This window comes from Pituophis catenifer, unplaced genomic scaffold (assembly GCF_029215685.1).
Source record: "Pituophis catenifer annectens isolate HBS135680 unplaced genomic scaffold, rPitCat1.0.hap2 SCAF_9, whole genome shotgun sequence".
Lineage (NCBI taxonomy): Eukaryota > Metazoa > Chordata > Lepidosauria > Squamata > Colubridae > Pituophis > Pituophis catenifer.
This window is the reverse complement of record NW_027256889.1, coordinates 4789097-4812360: the sequence shown is the minus strand read 5'-3', so window position 1 is coordinate 4812360 and position 23264 is coordinate 4789097. Positions and strand designations below refer to the sequence as shown.

Here is a 23264-nt window from a genome sequence, read left to right as displayed (position 1 = left end):
TTTCTCCTCCATCTCCTTCTCAGTCTCCTCCTCCTGCTTCTGCTTTTCTTCCTCTCCTCCTGCTGCTGCTACTTCCTCCTCCACTACGTTTACCAGACATTCAGTTCCCAGAAGGATTAGACATGGTTCGAATCCCTAGTACAGGTCCCCTGCGTGAGCAGAGGGTTGGACTAGATAACCTCCAAGGTCCCTTCCAACTCTGTTACAGTTAAATACCCAGAAAGGGCCTTTTGTCTTTCCCCTCATCTTCCTGAAGAGCCGTTATGGCATGGCAAGATATTGGTTTAGAATAGAATAGAATAGAATAGAATAGAATAGAATAGAATAGAATAGAATAGAATAGAATAGAATAGAATAGAACAGAACAGAACAGAACAGAACAGAACAATTCTTTATTGGCCAAGATTGGACACACAAGGAATTTGTCTTAGGTGCATATTGGTTTAAAATCCATATATATTAACAGAAACTCTTGTCCATGGACTCTCCCATCCAACTATTAAGAGGCAGAACACTCTACAAGGGTCTCGGGAAAATTGTGCTGATTTCAGGCTGGAGAACACAAAGAGTGAAGATTCGTAGCAACCCCTACCATCACAGCTCCAAGGAACCAAAAACCAAGAAATAACAAAATACATGAAAAGAACAAAGGGAATGGAAAGATAAGGTTTATTTCTTATTATATTCATATATATATATATACATATATGAATATTATTCATATATATCTTTTTACAAGATTGTCTTTGGTTTACTCCGCTCACTTTCATCTGCCTTTACCCCTTTTTGCAACGTACGTAGCTTTCAAATCTTTCCTGCCTTGGATCCCCTCCAGAATTCCAATACATTTTGCTAGAAGGAATTCTGGGAGTTGTAGTCCAGAAGATCTAGAGAGGATCAGACCAAGGAAGCCAATAAAAAGGATGGGATGCAGCAGGCAGACAGGAGTCTCAACCCCTATGCTCCTAAGGAAGGACAGGAAACACTGCAATATCCCTTTAGGTCTACCCTTCCTTTTCATCCCATCATTAAACAGATGACAACATTGTTGGGCTTCGCTCTTAAAGAGGCCCTCCCCCTTTCTACCATTCCTACAAGATGCTTTCTTATCAAAAACTGTTCCATAAAGCTGGCTTACTTTCTGCTTTACGTGTGAACTGAAATCCACAATGAAACATTTAATCGAGCATAACCATGGCGCCATTATGAAAACATTCTCAAGATCATTTACCATAAAACTCCAGGAAAAAGCAAGGAATTAAGGTGAACTTTGTGCCACTTGTCCAGGGTGGGTTTGAAGATTCCCAAACTGCACATCCACATTTAGAGATGCGTTTCCCAGATCAAACACTATTAGACAAGAGGCGGGTATAGAATTGAGTACAAATAAATATTTAAGAATCTTGAAGCTGCCTGGCTCAGCTTGGGGGAAAAAGAGTAGTCGTCTTAAATTTTGGTCCCAAATGGTATTTACAATTTTAAAATTCCTGCTATTTTGGGATGGGGGTGTGTGGTAGAGCAAAATAAAACCAGAGCGAATTGTTGAAAGCTGGTTAAAATATCCCAGCATCAAGACTCTCAGGAAGTTCTGAGCTAATGTATGGTCTAGCAAATAAAATCTCTACAGATAAAGACTTACAAAATAGCCCATCCCTATAATAAGGATCTTCATTAATATAATGTATATTTATCCCCAAACCACTGGATTATGCTCTTTGGTTAAGAATACTGAATTTGGCAAATGGAGGATCTGCTTCTCAATTCCCAAGAATTTGGAATTGGGGACTATTTTACAACACTGTGATCAAAACTGGGAAAATGGCTTTTCATGTCTGTTTTTTGAGGCATAAAATATAGAGCAGGAGTCTCCAATCTTGGCAACTTTAATCCTGGTGGACTCCAACTTCCAGAATTCCCCAGCCAGCAATTCTAGAAGTTGGAGTCCGCCAGGATTAAAGTTGCCAAGATTGGAGACCCCTGATATAGAGGGATGTTCTGATCGCATTACATTTTCTTCTATTGCACAACTGTGCGAGAAACACAGAGCAGGGCACGACCCGGTTACAGAAATGGAGAAGAAAAATGTATGCCCTAAAAAAAACAGAGGAACACCAGATTCATAGCTGGCCATGATGTATCTGTAGGGAAGAGAGTTCTAGAGACGATCTTGAGAATATTTCTTTTAACACTGCAAAAGACATCAGCTGTGAAAACAGGTCTTCACAGGCCCGACATCCTCTTCTCCAACCCTTTAAAATTTTATACTTCATAATACTGGGAGGTCAAAGAAAAAGAAAAGTCTCATGGAATATATTGGTTTACACGCTTTGTACAGCAATGGATTTTTAAAAAAAGAATAGACACAACTAAACATGATTTTGTTCTACATAAAACAGCCCTGGAGATTCCCCATCATTCTCTTGGGGTGCTTCTCAGTCCACCCCAAAAAAAAAAAAGAAGAAAACTTTTTCTTAAAATACAAGCACATTATCAAGACAGTATAAAGACACTTGGAAGCATTTGAATAAAGGCCTGTCTCTGAAGATGCTGGTGGATTGGGCCCTCATCTCTTCCCCCCTTGCTCTATATTCCCTCTGTGGGGTAAAACACCATCACTTCTCTCCTCCCTATATCCAAACTTTTTTTTCTCGCCTCTTGGATGGATTCAGCTTTTCCCGGAAACTTCCCAGTATCCCCCAATTAACCCATCGTTTTCCATTCTGTCACCAGAAATTTTGTTTTCCCACTGTGGTTGCTTAGCAACAACTAATCCCCCCCCAATCCTGATTGAACCAAAGGCCCAACTAATGGGAAGGCAGGAAAAGTGAAACGAAGGATTGGATGCTGCGTGGATCCCAACACAGCCAATTTCTCCCTGAACTTTTAAAACTCTTCGTGTTCCCTGGGACCAACTGTATCGAACGACAACTTTACACACTTACACAACTATTGCAGAGAGATCATGGAGCAAAGAGGTTGAGAAATCCCTCCGGGATTTGAATCACTAATTGCCTCTCAACCCACGGAAAAACCCAAAGAAGTAGCACCACCTAGTTATGCACACATATCGTGCGTATGCGTGCACGCATACCTACACATCCACATAGCTATGGCACCACCTGCTGAACAAAGCGCAGGACAGCAGATGGTCAAAAGCACTGAGGTAACCGTGCATTGCATTATGGGAGGGTTCAAAAGATGTGCTGCTTGTGTGTGTGTGTGGCTCGTGATGAACGACGATGCGTGTGGCACTATTGGCAGGCAAAGGAGTAGGGGGTGCATGGTCCAAGGTCGAACGGAATGAATGTGAAGCGTTGATTTCTGCAACGGGCTAAATAGTCCGATCTGTGATTCAGGAGGCCCTTAAGATGTCCGCTGTTTGGACTCTTCAATCCGAAAAGGGATGGGTTTTCTACCCTAGGGAAAAGATGATGGAAGATGGAGGGGTGGGGGCTATGAACAGGAAAGATCTAATTGGAATGAAGCTTCAGGAATGGTTGACTTTGGAATCCTTGGCATAGAGCAGTGTTTCTCAACCTTGGTAGCTTCAAGATGGGTGGACTTCAACTCCCAGAATCCCCCAGCCAGCAGCGCTGGCTGGGGGATTCTGGGAGTTGAAGTCCACCCATCTTGAAGCTACCAAGGTTGAGAAACACTGGCATAGAGCCAAGGATTCAGGACTTTTTGCATTCAGGGTTCAATTATCCCCATTTGTACCCGAGACTGGCAGCATGAACCAAATTAGCCTTGTTAACCTTCCTCCCGCTGGAGAAGTTCTCAGACACTTCTAAGCAACTCAGAAAAGCACTGCCTTCGACTCCAGAGGCACGCCAACTTTTCACCCAACCTTAAAACATTTCTATTCGGACCGTTACGTTCTTAGAACTGTGGTCCACGGGTCCCTCGTTGGCAACCTGTCTTCCCTAACCTGGGAAGCCGTCGAGATAAGTTGAGAGGACCATTTCTTGAAGTCCCCCAACAAAACATGGCTTGTGGCTGGTCATTCAATGTAGACCCAACATTTCCCCAAGGTACGGAAGGCCGGGCATTAGCAGTTCAGGATTGTACTCCTGAGATGTATTATAAAGTACCAACCTGGGTTTTTTTTACCTATCTTACTTCATTTTTGTATGAATTTCACCCTTCTGGTGGCGAGGTTGGCAGGCTGGAGAGAAAGCCCGACAGGACAAGAAGAACTGGCAGGAAACTTGGACCTTGTTAAATGAGTTCAGATAAGACCAAGATTGGTAGAAAAAATAGGAATGTCTGCAGGGTTTACCTATGTGTATCTATGCGAGGATAAAATATTAACCTAAGAAGATAAACAGGAGAACTTTTAGAAGTGAGTTTGATTCTCCTTCCTATGGAAGCTTGGCTGCAATTGCATTTTCTAACAACAACAGTGATGTCTCTGTGCGTGGAAGATAATACACTAATGGGTGAATTACACCCCTGGGAGCCGAGGATGAACTTTTGAGGGAAGGCACAATTAGCTATTAGCTCACGTCCTACTTACACACCCCTCTTTGAGGTATCTTGAGAGCCTCTTAGGAAAACAGGCCATCGAATTATGGGCCCGGGTCTCAGGCACCTGAGTTCTTGGTTAGTCCACCACCTCCTTTGGCTGACAGAGAAGATCCCAGTTTTGTAAATATGTCACGAGCACTGTAAACTATTCATTCTCCTGGCTTAAAAAGGGAAGGTCCCCCATCTCAAAGCATCTGTCTTTCTGACCTTAATGTAAGCTTTCCTCTCCACACACCTGAAAGGTTTGCAGGATTTTTTTTTTCTAAATAAGGCGCTTAGGCCTCTCAATAAGGGGTGTCCAACCTTGGCAACTTGAAGATTGTGTGGACTTCAATTCTCAGAATTCCCCAGCCAGCTTTGCTGGCTGGGGAATTCTGGGAGTTGAAGTCCCCGGGGTCTTAAAAGTCATCAAAATTGGATACCCCTGCTCTAAATATTTCCCCCTTATAATGTGATCTAGGCAGAAAAGTCTATGTACAAAATCCACAGCATTGCTCCCTATACAAATCAAGCAGCAGCTTAGATCCCCGTAGGGTTGCTTCGTGCTGGGAGAGAACCGCCTGGCAGGATAAATGGGTCAGCCCACACAGTCTCTTCCTTCGATTTTCCGACAGGCCTGGAAAAAAAAGAAGATCCACTCAGATACGAAAGCCATTATCCCCTAGAACGATAAAGAGATCCGGTCGTTAGCATAGAAAAAGAGAAAGATGGAGGGACATTTCTGTAAAAGTCCACCCTCCAAATTATGACCGTCGCACCCCCCACTCCTGCAGTCATTAGGCAACTGGCTCGCATTTACGGCGGCTCCTGGGTTCACGTGATTGCAATTTGGGGCCTTCCCACCTGGGTTTCCGACAAGCAAAGTGAAAGGGCCTTGGTAGTACAAGGGTTTAAAGCACCCTGTTATTAAGCTGCTTAATACCAGCTGCCTGCAATTACTGCAGGGTTCGAATCTCGCCAAGGCTCAAGGTTGACTCAGCCTTCCATCCTTTCTAAGGTAGGTGAAATGAGGACCCAGTTTGTGGGGGCAATAAGCTGACTTTGTATAAATATACAAAAGGATGAAGGCTATTGCTGAGCACATTGTAAGCCGCCCTGAGTCTTCGGAGAAGGGCGGCATATAAATCAAATTAAAAAAAAAAAAAGGGGGGGGGGATGGGCAGATGGGTGAAGCTGGATTCGCTTAACAACGAATTCACTCTACAATCACACGCTTCGCTTAACCACGGAAAGAACCCTCTAATTGACTGCAGTAAAAATGGTCATAAAATCAGGTCCGGTCAATTAATCCCTGCTTAATATGAATGCCTCGCTTAGTGGCTGAACCTCTGGTCCCAATTGTGGTCGTAACCCGAGGACACAAAAAGCAGGGATTCTGAGAGTTTTCACAGAGAAGGTCTTAGTTCCTCTGGACTAAAACTGGGGGCATACTTTATTTTTCCCCTGCAAAAGTCCAAATAAACAGACTGCCAGTCATGTCCAATCAGCCTCATCTATCATCCCTGATAGTTGTGAGTCCACAGGATGGGAGGGAAGCGGGATCAAAGGCCTAGAGCCACTGGCTGGCATTTCAACCCTTGCCTGCTATTGTCCATTACCTACCTTGTTTGGCCAAATCTCATGTGGAACCAGATTGTTGAATTGATGTAAACTTCCCCATCAGTTGCTGAAGCCTCCAATATTCTGTTTCTATATCCTAGTAAAGACAGACAGACAGAGTCACATTTAGGGAAATTTGCAAGGAATATGGCCTCTCATCTGTCGGGTGCAAAGAATTAGGATCATACGTTAAGTTGCTGTTCAAAGCTTTAATGCCTATGCATAAGAATCTAGTCAATTGAAGTTCAGTATTAAGTTGATAGATAAATTGATTGGCCAGATAAGAGTCAAGAGAATTCAAGAAGGGCTGGACTTGGGACCATTTGTGGCAACGTAAGGATTCTAGGCTGACGACTCACTTCACTCTGCCCCCAGCCCTGCCTGCTCTTCTCCTACATTATCCATCTCAGTCTGTATGAAGTTTCAGTCTTCGGAAGTATTGTCTTGCTTTTCCTTTTCATCAAAAAGCTTCAAAATTCAGAGAGAACCATGGATGAGGGACTGCAAGAAGAAAACCGTCACTCCCACCCCCTCTAGGTCTTCCTTAATTAAAATCCCCACACCTCCTTCCATCTTCTCCTGTCTCCACCAAGAACCTCCCAAATATTTTAATGTCTGGGAAAGCCAAATCCCTGAAGGACAATGTTCCACCATCTTGGACAGGGGATGACTCAGGAAAAAGGATGGGGTGGAATTAAAGGATGTTCCATGCTCACCTTCAGACCCTGAATTGCATCTTCTAGAAGCTTTAAGTGATGCTTCACCCCGTCAGATTGCTGGAGGGACAGAACAATGGAAAAATGGGGACTTTCCTTATCCAAATGTTCAGAACTCCACTCTGGATCTGGAGGGCCATTCAAAGAACCTACTGTGAAGATAAATGCTTTTAGAGCATAATGGTTGATATTTACTTAATATCTATCTTTTTTAAAACTTCAGGTATAAATATAGCTAGTGTCAGAGCATGCACAGGTCTATCTATGTATCAGTCCAGGAGCAAGTACAGCCAACAGTGGTTTTTATCAAATAGTGGTTTTTAATCTACAATAGGAATATAGGGATACTATACATACATGTGCTACAAGCAGTATCTAAACAAACAGCAATTACAGCAGGGAAGAAACTCAACGAACCAAAGAACACGCCAGCAGGGCCTCCTCTTATTACAAAGGCTCTTAAAGGGATAACAGCCAAAGACCCTGCTGACTCATTCCCCTCATTGCATCAGCTGGTCAGCTCTTAAATTATCACCTTGACAGCTAGACCTCTTGCCACTTAACAACGGTGGCAAGAAAAGTCACAAAATGGGCCAAAACTGACTTAACTGTTTTGATTAGGATCAAAACAGTGGAAACATTGGGTTTAATTGTGGTCATAAATCAAGGACAACTTGTGTGCCATTATGCTCACCTGGAAGCCTCCTGCTGTTGTCTCCTTCAATCCTGAAAGTCCCATTCCATTCTTCTTCTCCCTCCTGGGGATCTCCATTCTCTGGAGAAACATCTGTAGGTTCTGCAGGAAAGAGGGCCTCTCCTTCGTCTGGTATCTGAAGTAGCCTCTTCAGGGCCAAAACTAGAAGGAGACAAGATTGTCCCATTCACATCCTCTGTGGGCAACAGACTTGCTTAACAGAGAAGAAGGGAAAAGATGTTTATCAAGTACCTCGGTCCTGTGCAGCAGAGGCTAGAGTGGCCTGGCCAGGAGGTTGAGATCTGCAGAACGTCTGTAGGTCAGCCATGAAGGTCTCCACCGCCTTGTCCATCTTTGCTCCACCAACAGGGTTCCGTTCCTCAAACTCTGCACCTTCCAGCATTCCATCTTTTTCTTGTTCTGAGTTGGGATAGCAAAAACAATACACAATCAGATCCCCACTGTTGTCTCCCCCCAAACTCAGAGGGCAGTAAAAGCCGCATAAACATGTCTACAATCTGTCTCTAAAATATTGAGAGATTTGTTTCTAAGATGAACCTCCAGATCAAACTGAAAACTCGAATTATTAAACTGGATGTTTACAAAACAATCCGGATGACTCAAGACGCTCCTGGGTCTCCTCAAAAATACCTTTTCTGGAATCGATTGACAAATCTAGTTCAGATCTACCTGCCCTAATCTGAAAGTGTAAACCACGGGTGGTCAACCTTGGTTACTTTTAAGACTTGAAGACTTCAAACTCCTAGAATTCCCCAGCCAGCTTGGCTGGCTGAGGAATTCTGGGAGTTGAAGTCCACCAAGTCTTAAAAGTGGCCAAAGTTGGCCACCCCTGGTGTTAAAACATACCACACTGATTTTTCTGAAATGACAATCCCAACAGAGTTATTTTCATTGACGAGGTAAGAATGCAAGTTATCTTTTCCCTCCTTTTTCCCTCCTCCAATCTTCCTCCTTACCCTCTGACTGCAGTGTCTCCTTAAGGGGGCTGCCATTTTCTGCTCCACCCAGCAGAGTCTCTGGATAGCTGCCAAGAAAAAAATGGGAGATGTCAGTCTTGATCACATACCGTCAGGGTTCTGACCCCGCAAGGGATTATGGGGTTGTTAAAAGAAGTTGATGATGATTATAGTCTCCATTATCCTTCCCCCCGCCCCCTCTCCTCCCTACAACATACTTACTAGCTGGGACTATGTGGTGAGTTTCGGTTTGTTACCGAAAGCCGAGGTTTGGCATTGGAAGTGGGCAGCTTCAGTGAACCAGCTGTTTCGCTAATTATGTTGCACCAGCTAGGATGGAAAAGAAGAGAAGAAATTAGGGGAACCATCTCCTCTAACCCAATGTCCACCAGAGATTTGACAACTGTGAATTCCCCCGCCCCACCGAACTTCCCAGCAAACACAAAGCTTTTCTGGTTGTAATAAGATTTTGCACAAGCTCAGCATCATCTTTCTGTCACAACTTTGCATGAACACAGCTCAACTAAGTGGTGATTCAAATAATAATAATTTTATTTCTATACCGCCCTTCTCCCGAAGGACTCAGGGCGGTGTACAGCCAATTTAAAAACACAGGACACAACAATAATTAAAAATTAAAATAATTAAATAGATTTGGCCGATTTAAAACCCCAAAAATTTAAAATACCCCAATTTAAAATTATTATGTTGATAGCCCTGCCTGGCGGAACAACAGGGTCTTCAGTGCGCAGCGAAACACCCGGAGGTCGGAGATCTTACGTATTTCCGGGGGCAGTTCATTCCACAGAATGACAGAAGACGTATCTCAATTCTCATTCCAACTGGGGGTGGGGGGGGAGAGCCGCTCCTTCTTCCAAACTAATCTCTCACCCTAGTCAGTATAGGTAGTCCTTAATTTACGACCACAATTTCTGTGGCTACACACAAGATATCTGTTAAGTGAACTTTGCCCTGTTTTACAACCTTTCTGGTCTTGGCTGTTAAGTGAATCGTTGCAGTGGTTTAAGTTAGTAACACAGTTGTTAAGCGAATCTGGCTTCCCCCATTTGACTTGGCTTGTCAAAAGGTCACCAAAGGGGATTGTGTGACTTCAGGACACTGCGACCGTCATAAATATGAAATAAGTAGAGGAGAAAGAGGGAAGGAGAGAGAAGGATAGAGGAAAGGGAAGAGGAGAGGAAGGAAAAGAGGGAGGAGAGAAGGTTAGGAAGGGAGGAAGAAGAAGAGAGGAGTGGGGGAAGGAAAGGGAAGGGGAAGGAGAGGAGGAAGAGGAAAGTTGAAAAGGATAGAAGTAGAAAGGGAAAGAAAAAAGAAAAGAAAGAAAAGGGTTGCTGTGGTTTGTAGAAGAGATGGAAGGGTAGAAGAGCAGTCCGGAGAATATCATATTCCAATTACTTAAGACAGAAAAATGAATTAATATGGAATTCAGAGATAATATGTACGATTGATACTGGTTAAGAGTTTATGTATGTATGTTTATGAGAAATAAAAATAAAAACTTTAAAAAAAAGATTAAAATAAATAAATAAATATGAACCCGTTGCCAAGCATCCGAATTTTGATTATGTGACCACGGGGATGCTGCAACGGTCGTTAAGTGTGAAAAGCGGTCATAAGTCACTGTGCTGTTGTAACTTCGGTCACTAAATGAACTGTAGTTAAGTCGAGGACTTCCTGTCAACTGGTTGCTTGATGGGCAAGCAAGTCCCTCTTCCCACCCAGATTTCTTACTTCTTTCTCTCCGACACTGTCTGAGCCACCAGTTCGTAGATCTGAGCTCCGTTCTCCCAGCTGAAGATCACGTAGAAAGCTTTGATGTCTACAAGAAAGAGGAGACAAGTCAGTGGTGAAATCTAAAATTTGTTACTACCGGTTCTGTGGGCGTGGCTTGGTGGGGGGGTAATGTGACTGGGTGGGCATGGCCATTTTTTTTTTTTTTACTTTTAAAACCATTTTTTTTACAACGAAAAAAGCGAAGAGGTTGTAAAAAAATGCTTTCAAAAGGCTCTGACGATCCCAGTTGAGTTGCCTGATCGGCAGAGGCTTTTTTAAAAAGCCTCTACCGATCAGGCAACTCAGCTGGGATCGTCAGAGGCATTTAAAAGAAAAAAAAACAGTTTTTTTCTTTTAAAAGCCTTTGACGATACCAGCTGAGCAGCGCGATCATCAGAGGCTTTTTTTTTTAACTTTTAAAAAGCATTTTTTGGCCGAAGAGGTTGTAGAAAAAATGCTTTTAAAAGTAAAAAAAAAAAAAGCCTCTGATGATTGTGCGGCTCAGCTGGGCATGAGGGGGGGGGGGGGTAAGGGATTTTTGCTACCGGTTCTCCAAACCACCCGCCTCCATCGCTACCGGATTGGGCGATCCGGTCCGAACCAGGAGCATTTCACCCCTGAGACAAGTAAATTCTCCTTGGAGTCCGCTCTCAAAGAAAACAACCTTTATTTCAAGGTTGGACCAAATCCAACCCGGAATGAGAATTTGGGCAGAGGTCCAGACCAACAAATAGGACCCAAGGCCAAAATCCTCTGCATCCGCTTCCAGTTCCCATGACCAACTTCCTGCACCCACCTGTGGCCACTTCGCGGGTCATGGCAGAATTGAGCTTGATGATGGGGGAGAGCATTTGTTTCCCGTCGGGGGTTGGGGTGATGGTGCGGCTGTGACATTTGAGCACCAGGCGCTCTTCCTGCTTCTGGAGAAGAACCAAGATATCATCCAGCAGGAGGACGTGAACATCTGGAAGGGATCAAGGAGAACGTGAGGCATGAGAAGTATGAAACAAAAGCTTCTGGGGAGGAGCAATAGCAATTAGACTTATATACCACTTCACTTAATGTGCATCTTGATTTTTTTTAAAAAAAATCTCCTCTATGGTGTCAGTGAATACCACCCCCTGGTTCCAACTATCTACTTTATTTTTTTTATATTTTTTATTTTTTAATTTGATTTATATGCCGCCCTTCTCCGGAGACTCAGGGCGGCTTACAATGCGCTAAGCAATAGCCTTCATCTTTTTGTATATTTATATAAAGTCAGCTTATTGCCCCCACAATCTGGGTCCTCATTTCACCTACCTTTGAAAGGATGGAAGGCTGAGTAAACCTTGAGCCTGGTAAGATTCGAACTTACAGTAATTGCAGACAGCTGGTGTTAATCACAATGCTATCAGTCTGCTGAGCCACCAGGCCTTTATTGTTTTCTGCCTATAGTACAGGAATCTCTCCAGCCTGGCAGCTTTTTTGTATGAGACTAAATAAGGCTCAGAGGCAGACTTTGTTGCCTTGTGATTACATAGCAAGTCCAGGCTAATTCCCTTCTTGAGGCCTCCTCCCAAGTGAAAATGTCACTCTCCAACATTGGACACCCCAGATCCGGTGCCAAAACCCCTAAATCCTAGTTTGATAGTTACTTCCTACCTCTCTCCCCATGCTCTTATTCCTGGATCTCCAGATGGTCCCACTCACCTACTGATTTGTCCTTGGTAACACGCCACGTCAGGGGTCCCTCGTACACAAGGTTTCGCTTGGTGATATCTGTGTTCTGTGGAAAAGAGCTGGTTAGATGCTGTGTTTTAGCACTTGTTTTCCCTTTCTGACAAATACCTCAAACCAAGGAGTCACCACCAGGAGTCTGATGTTCGCATTTTGAAAAAACACCTCCCTTTCCTCCTGAGGAGTCTTACATCTCCAATCACAGCATGGCAGGCCAAAATTCAACAGGGACAGACCGAGCATAAAGGTAAAGGTTTCCCTCGCTCATATGTGCTAGTCGTTCCCGACTCTAGGGGGCGGTGCTCATCTCCGTTTCAAAGCCGAAGAGCCAGCGCTGTCCAAAGACGTCTCCATGGTCATGTGGCCGGCATGACTCAACGCCAAAGGCGCACGGAACACTGTTACCTTCCCACCAAAGGTGGTCCCTATTTTTTCTACTTGCATTTTTTACGTGCTTTCAAATTGCTAGGTTGGCAGAAGCTGGGACAAGTAACGGGGGCTCACCCCATTATGTGGTGCTAGGGATTCGACCCGCTGGACTGCCGACCTTTCAATCGACAAGCTCAGTGTCTTAGCCACTGAGCTACTCCGTCCCTAGACCGAGCATGGCAAGTGTGTCATGTCAAAGCTGTTGAACTGTTGCCTACCTTGGAAGTCCCGTCCTGTTTGTGTCAGAAGCACCGTTTTAACTAATTTCTGGGTTGAAAGGATTAGCCAATGACATCACAATTGCCCAGGGGCTCCTTTCATGTTCCCATCAATGAGCAAATGATGGGAACTCACCCTGCCACGCAGCAGCATTCGGGTCTCGAACGCAGGTTTGCTAAACTCCAACCCAACCTCCTAACCTGTGAGCCATCAGACTCCTTACCATGGAGGCAATGATTCAGAAAAGACCATCACAGAAAATTGCTCTGGCTAAGTTACAGGTAGTTCTCGTCTTATGACCAGTTGCTCACCGACCATTCAAAAATATAACAGATCCCCAGAAGTGATTTATGACCCAATTCAGAAGCCACAATGTCCGGGCCTCCCTCCTACAGTTCATGTGACCTGCATTTTGGACACTCAGCAACAGGCCTGCATTTATGGTTGTTTGTAGCGCCCCAGGAACACATGACTGCAATTTACTCCCCCCCTCCCCCAACCTGGAAATCAGGTGCTTATTTCTGGCTTCCAGGAAAAAAAATTACCATAGCAAACAATGCGTTCTCTTAATTCCCTCTTTAAAAAAAGGTCATAAAAATCGAGGTCCGGTCTCATGATGACCTTGCTTTATGACTGTAATCGCTAGGCTCAATTATGGTCATAAGTCGAGGACTGCCTGTATAGAGATTGAAGGACAATTCATTTGCTGTTATGGCTTCCTCTGTCCCCACTGCCCGATGGGTTGAATATTTTGCTGGGACTCACCCGAAATTCACTCAGTAGCGGATCAGTGCTTTGTTTAAGATTGGAGAGATCCAAACGTCGCTGATAGTCTTTGAGTTTCTGAAAAAAACGTTATGGTGATGTCCAGTTTTTTTAAACCAACACTGAAGTGGTGAAGGACGAAGGAAGGACTTTTTCGAAGGAGAAATGATCGCTCGAGGGAGGATCCTTACCAGTAAATTCTCCATATCACGCACTTCTTGGTTGACGTGGTTGAGGATCTGCCGACAACATTCAGCTGCCTTTTCCACCTTCTGACGTTCCTCAGCTTCCTCTGTGCCAGGGAACAAGAAGAAAAAAAAACACGAAAGTTTTGTGAAGATGTGTTCCTTAACACGGATCTTTCCGCTTGAAATTTAGATAGGTCTTATTTTCCATGAAATTGGAAAAGATGTCGGGAAAGATAGAAGGGGGCGGCAGAGGATGAGATGGTTAAGATAGCGTTATCAATGGGTACAAGCAATGGATGGAAACGAATCAAGGAGAGAAGCAACTTAGAACTAAGGAGGAATTTCCTGACACTTAGAACAATTAACCAAAAGCGAAGGAGAGGAAGAAGACACGTCCTATTTCACTGAGATCAACGCTCCACTTCCAGGAGAACCTCATCCTTCTGAAGACATCTTAGTAGTGGAAGGATGACCAGCCCAACCGTGGTCCAAAAGACGGGAGGACCAAATGAAACGGGAGCAGAACTGTTTGCAAGGGGGAGTCAAAAATAAAGTCAAGATCATAACTCAACCATCTCAACCAACAACTCAACCAACATATGAAGAACGGTTGCTGGAATTGGGCATGTCTACTTTGATGGACTAGGGAGTGACATGATAGCAGTGTTCAAATATCTCAGGGGCTGCCACAAAGAAGAGGGAATCTAGCTATTCTCCAAAGCACCTGAGGGCAGGACAAGAAGCAATGGGGGGAAACTAATCAAAGAGAGAAGCAACTTAGAACTAAGGAGAAATTTCCTGACAGTGAGAACAATTAACCAGTGGAACAACTTGCCTCCAGAAATTGTGAATGGTCCAACACTGGAGGTTTTTAAGAAGATGTTGGATAACCATTTGTCTGAAGTGGTGTAGGGTTTCCTGCCTAAGCAGGGGGTTGGACTAAAAGACCTCCAAGCTCCCTTCCAACTCTGTTATTCTATTCTATTATTGACACAATAAATATGAGTTTGGACAAACTCTGGGAGACGGTGGAGGATGGGGGGGAGGGTCTGGTGTACTGCGGTCTCCTCCCTGCTCACCAGTGCATTTGGCAATAGAGTGGAGCAACAGCGGATACTTGGTTAGCCTTTGCATCTCAATAGGAATGATGTCTTTCAGTTGTAAGCGCCGGCATCGAGGTTTGCTTTCTGCTTCCTGTGGGAAAAAAAAGAAGGGAAACCATTCACCAACCAGTGAAAAGGTGCCTGGGAAAGGTATTATGGAAAGTCCCTGGGTGGGATTGCCTTTCAGATGTGTGTAGCTGGTTTCTCCTGTGAAGAAGATGCTCTCAAAACCATCCATCCAACCTGTCTATGCAACCCCCACCCCTCTCTCCATCAATCCATCATCTATCTATCTATCTATCTATCTATCTATCTACCTACCTCCCTACCATCCATCCATCTCTATCTCTATCTTTCTACCTACTTACCTACCATCCATCATCTATCTATCTATCTATCTATCTATCTATCTATCTATCTCTACCTACCATCCATCCATCGTCTACCTACCTACCATCTATCTACCTACCATCCACCCATCCATCTACCTACCATCTACCTACCTACCATCTATCTATCTATCTATCTATCTATCTATCTATCTATCATCTATCTATCTATCATCTATCTATCTATCTATCATCTCTCTCTATCTAATCTACCTACCTACCTACCATCCATCCATCCATCCATCCATCGTCTACCTACCTACCTACCTACCTACCTACCTACCATCTATCTACCTACCATCCATCCATCCATCCATCTACCTACCTACCTACCTATCTATCTATCTATCTATCTATCTATCTATCTATCATCTCTCTTTTTATCTAATCTACCTACCATCCATCCATCCATCTCTCTACCTACCTACCTATCTAATTATCATCTATCTATCTATCCACCCATCCATCTATCCAATCTATCTACTCACCCTCCCTATCCATTATCTATTTATCCATCATCTACCTACCCAATGCATCCATCCATCCATCCATCCATCCATCCATCCATCCATCCATCCATCATCTACCTACCTACCTACTTATCACATCCATCCATCCGTCCATCCACCCACCCACCGGTCTATCCTAGTCCTGTCCCAGGAATGGCAGCCTCCTCTCCACTCCCAGGACTTACCTGGATGAACTGGTTGAAACGAGCTTCTTTCTTCTGCTTCGCCTTCAGCTGTTCTAATGCAAAAGATTGGCGGCTACAGAATCGGGAGGAGATCTTCTGAAACCAGTTTCCTTCAGACCCATCGAACTAGGGAAAAGTCAGCAAGAAGATCACCTTATGGAAATACTTTCCTTGCCTATATTGTTCCCAGCCCCAGGGTTTAAATCCCAAGCCTTCCCCTCCCACACTGTCCGGGGTCAGTGGACATTCATCTGATCTTTAGCTGGTTTTGAGAGTCCAAGATGGCGCTCAATGATGGTGTCTGGCAGGAGCATCATTAGAACCTGCTTTACCAGTTTCACCCCTTCCAGCTGCTTCCACACAACATGCTAAATAAAACCCAGATTAAATCCTTGCTCTTACTCTAGCCAGCAGAGTGCTTCCAATTTCAGAGACAATCAAATTATTCTCCTCCCTCAGCCTCTTCATGTTTTCCAGAAACACTTCTGAGAAAAGATGAGACAGAGACAAAGCATGACTCAAGAAAAGCAAAAAAGGTGAAAGATGGAAAATAGAAAAGAAACGTCTTTGAATATTACGGTGACATGGGGGGTGGGGGGGTGGAAAGGTTAAAATAGAGATAGAAATAATAATAGCATATATATATACAGCATATATTAATATAACAAGATATATGTAATAACAAGAGGGAGGTTTAGAAATTGAAGGGCGGTAGTATTAAAAGGTAAAAGTTCCCCTCGCACATATGTGCTAGTCGTTCCCGACTCTAGGGGGCGGTGCATCATCTCCATTTCTAAGGCGAAGAGCCAGCACTGTCCGAAGTCGTCTCTGTGGTCATGTGGCCAGCATGACTCAATGCCAAAGGTGCATGGAACGCTGTTACCTTCCCACCAAAGTAGTCCCTATCTTTTTATTTGCATTTTTTACGTGCTTTCAAACTGCTAGGTTGGCAGAAGCTGGGACAAGTAACGGGAGCTCACTCCGTTACACGGCACTAGGGATTCGAACCGCTGAACTGCTCTGCTGACCTTTCGATCAACAAGCTCAGCGTCTTAGCCACTGAGCCACCGTGTCCCTTTATTATTATGTCTGTTTGTATCAAAACGCATGATACCCAGGTATCACACCATTCACGCATTGATATGTATAAGCCTAAAATAAGAAACGTGATGCAAAAAAGAAAGAACGAACCCCACCCACCACAGCAATTCCCATTATTCCTGCTAAATAAATCTAGCATGGAAGTTGCTGTGCTTTCACCCAGCCCCATTTGCTCCCCCCGCCCCCCATGCTCTCACTGTGTTCGTCGATCAAGTCCTCCAGACTGGGGAAAATGTTCACCAGTTCGCTCTCGGTGAAGAATCCCTCGGTCAACAACGGTTGATAGAACACTTCGAGCAACACTCGGAGCATCCGCAGATGGGCGTGCTCTGTGATAAACAGCTCTGTAGGAGGAAAGGCGAAGGAAAAAGTCCAGGAAAATCAGCCTTTAGGAAATCCAGGCAATTTTTGACTGTAGTGATATATGCACAGAGTTAGAACTGAAGAAGCTTCTTAGATGCGAAGCAAAATGTTTTCAAAGAAAAAAAAAACACCAAGAAAGTTCAGTTGCCTTTTGGGGAAAATAAAAGCGCCTTTGGGACAACCGTGACCAGGTGGATTGAGAATATCTATAGAAATTGGACGACATTAAGAAACCCTGAGTTCTAGGTCCATGCCATATCTGTGGGCACGTGCGCGTTGCCCTAACTCAGCTCCAGCATGCATGCAGATGCCAGCCAGCTGATTTTCGGGCCTTTCGGGCCCACTGGAAATCGGGAAATGGGCCATTTCCGGTCTCCAGGAGGGTGGGGAAGGCCATTTTCATCCTCCCCAGGCTCCTAGAAAGCCTCTGGAGCCTGGGGAGGGCAAAAAAACAGGCCTACCAGGCCCACCGGGCCATCGCATGCCAAAAGCGGGGGAGCACGGGGGGGGGGTGTCATGTGTGCATGCATGGGGGTGGAGCGCATTGAATTATGGGTGTGGCCACGCGTGCGTTCGACCCCCCCCCACGCTCCCCCACACTTTTGGCACGCGACCGCAAAAAGGTTAGCCATCACTGTTCTAGGTGCTACAAACAGATGTTCTAGATGCTACAATAAAACTCATCCTGACCTCCATGAGTTTCTGAGTCTGAGTCTACCTGGTAGGGCTGACAGGGAAATCCCCTCACGTACCGTTGATCACTTCTTGCCGCTTCACTTCACTTTTCTTCAGCCTGAGGAGGGTGTCGTGGGGGACGAGCTCCCGCCAGTTTGGCGGGTCCAGTTCCAGTTCCGAAACACGCGGCTCAAACTCCTCAGACTGGGGAAGCAGAAAGGACGGCGGGGGCTCCCCTCCCCCGGCCCCTCCAGGCTCCAAACTGTAAAGAGTCAAAGCAAGAGACAAAAGATAAAAGTGAGGACAGCCCTATTTTTAATTATCCATCTGTCCCTCCATCCTTCAACACTTACACTTACACCCCAACCTGACTGATTCTGGTGATCATAATTGCTCTGCTCCAGGTCCCACTTCGGTAGCAACATCTAGTCAACTATCGTTGATCTAGAACAGTGTTTCTCAACCTTGGAAGCTTGAAGATGGGTGGACTGGGGGATTCTGGGAGTTGAAGTCCACCCATCTTCAAGCTTCCAAGGTTGAGAAACACTGATCTAGAAAAAGGAGAGCTGAGTTGTAACTGGATAGGAGACCAATAGGAAACCCCAAGATTGTACAAGCTAGGCTAGGATAGAAGAATCCCAGAGAAAAGACGTCAAACCACCTCCAAACTCTGGCCAAGAAACACCATACAAATAATCCTCAACTTGTGTCCATTGTTTAACAATGGTTCCAGTTTCAACAGCCTCAGAAAAAGTGACTTACAGCTGCACTCAGACTTATAACTGCTGCACCACTCTGGCGATTATGTGATCGCAACTTGGGTGTTTGGCTCACATTTTTGACCTATTTATTTATTTATTTATTTATTTATTTATTTATTTATTAAATTTATATTACTGCAGGTTCGAATCTTACCAGGCTCAAGGTTGACTCAGCCTTCCATCCTTTCTAAGGTAGGTTAAATGAGGACCCAGATTGTGGGGGCAATAAGCTGACTTTGTATAAATATACAAAAGTATGAAGGCTATTGCTTAATGCATTGTAAGCCGCCTTGAGTCTCCGGAGAAGGGCGGCATATAAATCAAATTTAAAAAAAAGAAAAAATTCATCATAGGAGCATTTTCTCCCTAGGATTTTATAATAGGGGCAAATTCAAGATAATTTGTGAGATGCTGGTTTTTTGTTTTTTTAAGAGTTTAGGGTAGATTTCCACCAATTTGTCAATGAACAGCTCCCAATTCAACCGAAGCCTTTCTCCCAGTCGTAGCTGCCAGAATGAAAAAGTAGCAGCCGAAATTTATTTTAAATCTCAGAGGCTATACTTTTAGCATTTACTGAAAATTATATTTACACATAAACCAGGTGCTGTTTACTTGAAAGAGTAACGTGGTTGATTCAGGCAGCTGTGCTGGACTCAATTTTATTCCTCCTGGGCAGAAGACACCGATGCCCAGAGTGGTTCTTTTAAAGGCTGTATCTTTCCTAGTCTCGTGTTTTAGAGTGGGGGTATCCAACCTTGGCAACTTTCTGGACTTCAACTCCCAGAATTCCCCTTGCTGGGGAATTCTGGGACCTGAAGTCCACAAGTCTTAAAGTTGCCAAAATTAGACACCCTTTTTTTCCCCCCTGAGAAAGAAATTTGAAAGAGAGGCATCTTCTCTTTTATTTATTTATTAAATTTGTTTGTCACCCATCTCTCTGCCAATTCTTTTAGCAACAAGGATAATGGAACAATTGTTTAATTTCTTTTGCAGACAAAGATGCTCCCATCATTCCCGGATCCCTGGGAATGTATCCATTGTTTACGCTACTCAAGATCTCCAGGGGGAAGATCTTGATTGATGATCCTTTGTGGTGTAGGGTCTTGGTCCCTGCTTGGACCAGCAGGGGGTTGGACCAGAAGACCCCAAAGGTCCCTTCCAGCTCTGTAATTCTTTGACAACATTCCCATCTCTGCCCGTGTTGGGGCAGCTGAGATGGCGGCCTCTTCACCTACTTGCGACTTCCCTGCTTCTGCCGAGCCTGTTCTAGAGATGGTTTTTCTTCCAGCTCGTTGGCCCGGGCCGCGGCTTCGATGTCCACATCGCTCCGCGAACGCGGCTGTTTGCCTTTGGCTGAGCCTCGCTGAGAACGCTTCCGCTCGTAAACCCGCAGGCTCTCCGAGCGGCCCAACTTCCCTGTCAGCCTGGCAAGGGTGGGGGATAGGCACAGCCGGGCCACAGACAAAAAAAAAAATAAAAATAACCAAAAAAACAAAACAAAAAAAACAACACCACCACAATGCGAGAGACCAAGGGATGTTGGGTTTGACAAGCCGACGGGGACACGAGGGGAGATGAAATGAATCACAAGAGGTTGGAAGAGTCACAGACGAATCGTGAGCGACACACGGAAAGGAGTCACAAGACATTTGGCGCCAAAAAGGTGGCAGGGATCACAACCGGAGAACACGCAATATATAGGAAGGGAAGAGGAAGGACAAATTTGGCACATGCAGCGGTGGAAAGAGAAAGGAAGAGAGAGAAATGTGAGACCCCCAGGAACAAACTGAGATATCCATGCACCAGAAGAAGGGAGGGTGGAACTGCGAGGCAGACACACACTCCTGGCAGGCTGGATCCAACGCGCGGTTGGTCCCAACTGTAGCTACAACCCCCCAAAAATGTTTTGCTTCTTAGGGAGGGTGGGGGTTGACAACACCCCTTGGGCCACCTCCTGCCCCTTGTCAATGCTCAGAATAAGGTCTGCTACAAAGAAGGAGCTGCAGGTGAAGAAAAGGAGTGCCCGGGCCAGATAGGACCTGGAGTTTAAAGGGCGCCTCTTCTCCAGCCATCAATTTGGGAAGGCAGACATGTCTTCCCATGGCAGCTCTGGTGAACAGGAGGTCATACTTAACTCAGTCTTGTGTGTCTTCCCCTGAGGAAGAAATTCATGCAAAGGGTGAGTAGGGGGGTGAGGAAGCCACCAACCTTTTTCGCCTTCTAGAAGGGAAGAACAGAATATAGAAGGGTGATTGTGTTAATACCGAAATGAGAGGAAAAGAAGAAAAGGAGGATTGGGCAAGGGGTGAGTTGGGTGGGTGGGCAAACCTCATATTAAGTCTCAGGAAGGGATTAAATGCTGCTTAAATGTGAGTTGGACACCAAGGAACCGGGATCGAGGAAGTGGAAAAACCAGGCTCCACATAGGTAGGGAGGTAGCCAAAGTGACAACAGGAATTGTGTATTTAGTTTTATTTTAGTTTATCTATTTAAATATATCCCACCTTTATTTTATTTTATTGTTATAAACAACACAAAGTGGCGAACATATCTAATATGCCTTCCTCTTCCTATTTTCTCCCCAACAACAACAACAACCTATGAGGTGTTTTGGGCCGAGAGAGAGGGACTGACTTTACGTCACCCAGTTGGTTTTATGGCTAAGGCAGGACTAGAAATTCCTGTCTCTTAGTGATCGGCCCAAAATTACCCAGCTCATTTTCATGGCTAAAATGGGACTAGAACTCACAGTCTCCTGGTGATTGGCCCAAAGTCACCTAGCTGGCTTTCATGGCTAAAGCAGGACTAGAATTCACAGACTCCTGGTTTCTAGCCAGATGCCTTTATCACTAGACTGAATGGCTGTTACTCTCCAGGGGCACATTGACATAATCTTTAGATTCCTGGCCAGCCTTACAATCTAGGTTTGTCCAGATATGAGTCCCAAAGTTTGTGGGACATGCTCCTGGCTAATTGCCTGAAGAAAAGCTGGCCAGATTTGCCAAAAAAGCTCTGTCCACCTGTATGTGTTCATAAGGATCGCAACTCACCCTTTGCAAGGCCATCAGCCTGCTCTCACCTTTCATTTTCCGTGCTTTCATCCAGCGAGAGCTGCTCCCCAGCCAGGGCTTGCTCAGCAACCGGCGAATCTCCTGAATCAGTTCCTAGAGCTGGACTGTCCAACCCTAAGGAAAATAGAAGAAGGGGTGTGTGAAGGACGAGGGAAGGAGAAATGGCTGCCAAACTGCTCCTTTCATTATCTGAAAGAGGTCTTCCTGTAGTGGAGTGCGGTCTGGATTCCCAGGAGTGTGGGGCTTCGTTCCAGAGGACCAAGAGACAGTGAAGTTTAGATAGTTCGGTTGAGAGGAAGAAGGTCGAAGTAGCTCCTCCCTAGAAGTTCTCAGAACGTATCTTTAATATTGGAGATGGGCGTCTTAGTTTGGCAAGATTAATCTTCTGGCTCCAAAAGCCACTGTACTACCAAGAGCCTTAAACCACTGTTAAAGCACCCTGTTATTAACACAGCTGCCTGCAATTACTGCAGGTTCGACTGCCCTGAGTCTCCGGAGAAGGGCGGCATATAAATCAAATTAAAAAAAAAAAACAAAAAAAAAAACCAAGGAAGACACGCTGAAGCTCTTCTGATCAGTTTCCTTTATTGTTCTTTAGCTCCGGACAGAAATTTTGCCCAACTAAAGCAAACTACTTGCAACATTAAAGAGATAACTTGGAGAACTTCCTACGGAGGAGCCGTCTTGACTCTCTTCTTCCCAACCAAACTATATAAACCGGGGGTGTCCAACCTTGGTAATTTTTGAGACCTCTGGACTTCAATTCCCAGAATTCTCCCGCCAGCATGGTAGGGACCTTAGACGTCTTCTAGTCCAACCTCCGGCTCAAAAGCAGGAAACCCTATATCCATGATGGCAAACCTATGGCACGTGCACTACAGGTGGCACGTGGAGCCATATCTGTGGGCACATGAGTGTTTGGGCCTTCAAGGCCTATTGGAAATTGGGAAACAGGCTGTTTCCGGCCTCCGGAGGTGTAGGGAAGGCTGTTTTCGCCCCCCAAGCTCCAAGAAAGCCTCTGGCGCCTGGGGAGGGTGAAAAACAGGCCTCCCGGGCCATCACATGCCAAAAGCGGGGGGTCGTGCAGGGGGCCCTGCGCATACACTCACATTTGCAAACCAGTAGCGAAGGTAAGTGAATACCACCTCTGGTGCAGAGGTCTTAAAGTTGCCAAGGTTGGACACCCTTGATCCAAATTTTGCTTTCTCTTTGTTCCTCAGGAAAGCATCCCCTCCCTTCTGGGAATCCAGACCAGGTTCCATCACACTTCCTTCCTCCAGTTTATCCTCTCGCTCACCCTGCTCTCCATCATTGCTCTCTCCAGGTGGGGGATGCACAGTGACGGACACACCAGAGGGATCCTGCATCAAAGGGGTCCCTTTGCTACGCCCGGAGGTTCCTTCTGTTAACTTGGCTTTTTTGTCCAAGGCTGGTGTCTTCTCAGCTGCTTCAAGGAGAAAAATGACAAGAGAAATCAAAC

At 45.0% G+C, this 23264-nt stretch overlaps 1 protein-coding gene across 6 annotated transcripts in view; it reads right to left on the bottom strand.

Moving 5' to 3' along the window:
• Nucleotides 1-3625: 3625 nt before the first annotated feature.
• The window catches only part of ARHGEF1 (Rho guanine nucleotide exchange factor 1), a 59246-nt gene continuing 39607 nt past the window's right edge, over nucleotides 3626-23264 (bottom strand). For 2 of the 6 annotated variants that reach the window (XM_070950252.1, XM_070950255.1), the window contains 21 exons: nucleotides 23082-23231; nucleotides 21793-21898; nucleotides 20922-20933; nucleotides 19949-20137; nucleotides 18030-18214; nucleotides 17112-17258; nucleotides 16216-16298; nucleotides 15814-15939; nucleotides 14707-14821; nucleotides 13631-13731; nucleotides 13440-13517; nucleotides 12000-12075; nucleotides 11104-11271; nucleotides 10266-10353; nucleotides 8736-8843; nucleotides 8514-8581; nucleotides 7789-7956; nucleotides 7537-7698; nucleotides 6843-6994; nucleotides 6130-6223; nucleotides 3626-5143 (listed from right to left, as the gene is read on the bottom strand). In XM_070950252.1, coding sequence (XP_070806353.1) covers nucleotides 6146-6223; nucleotides 6843-6994; nucleotides 7537-7698; nucleotides 7789-7956; nucleotides 8514-8581; nucleotides 8736-8843; nucleotides 10266-10353; nucleotides 11104-11271; nucleotides 12000-12075; nucleotides 13440-13517; nucleotides 13631-13731; nucleotides 14707-14821; nucleotides 15814-15939; nucleotides 16216-16298; nucleotides 17112-17258; nucleotides 18030-18214; nucleotides 19949-20137; nucleotides 20922-20933; nucleotides 21793-21898; nucleotides 23082-23231 — 2360 coding nt within the window. In that variant the 3' untranslated portion in view covers nucleotides 3626-5143; nucleotides 6130-6145. The remainder of the gene's footprint in view (nucleotides 5144-6129; nucleotides 6224-6842; nucleotides 6995-7536; nucleotides 7699-7788; nucleotides 7957-8513; nucleotides 8582-8735; nucleotides 8844-10265; nucleotides 10354-11103; nucleotides 11272-11999; nucleotides 12076-13439; nucleotides 13518-13630; nucleotides 13732-14706; nucleotides 14822-15813; nucleotides 15940-16215; nucleotides 16299-17111; nucleotides 17259-18029; nucleotides 18215-19948; nucleotides 20138-20921; nucleotides 20934-21792; nucleotides 21899-23081; nucleotides 23232-23264) is intronic. The other 4 variants (XM_070950253.1, XM_070950256.1, XM_070950254.1 and 1 more) reach the window with 3 other exon arrangements.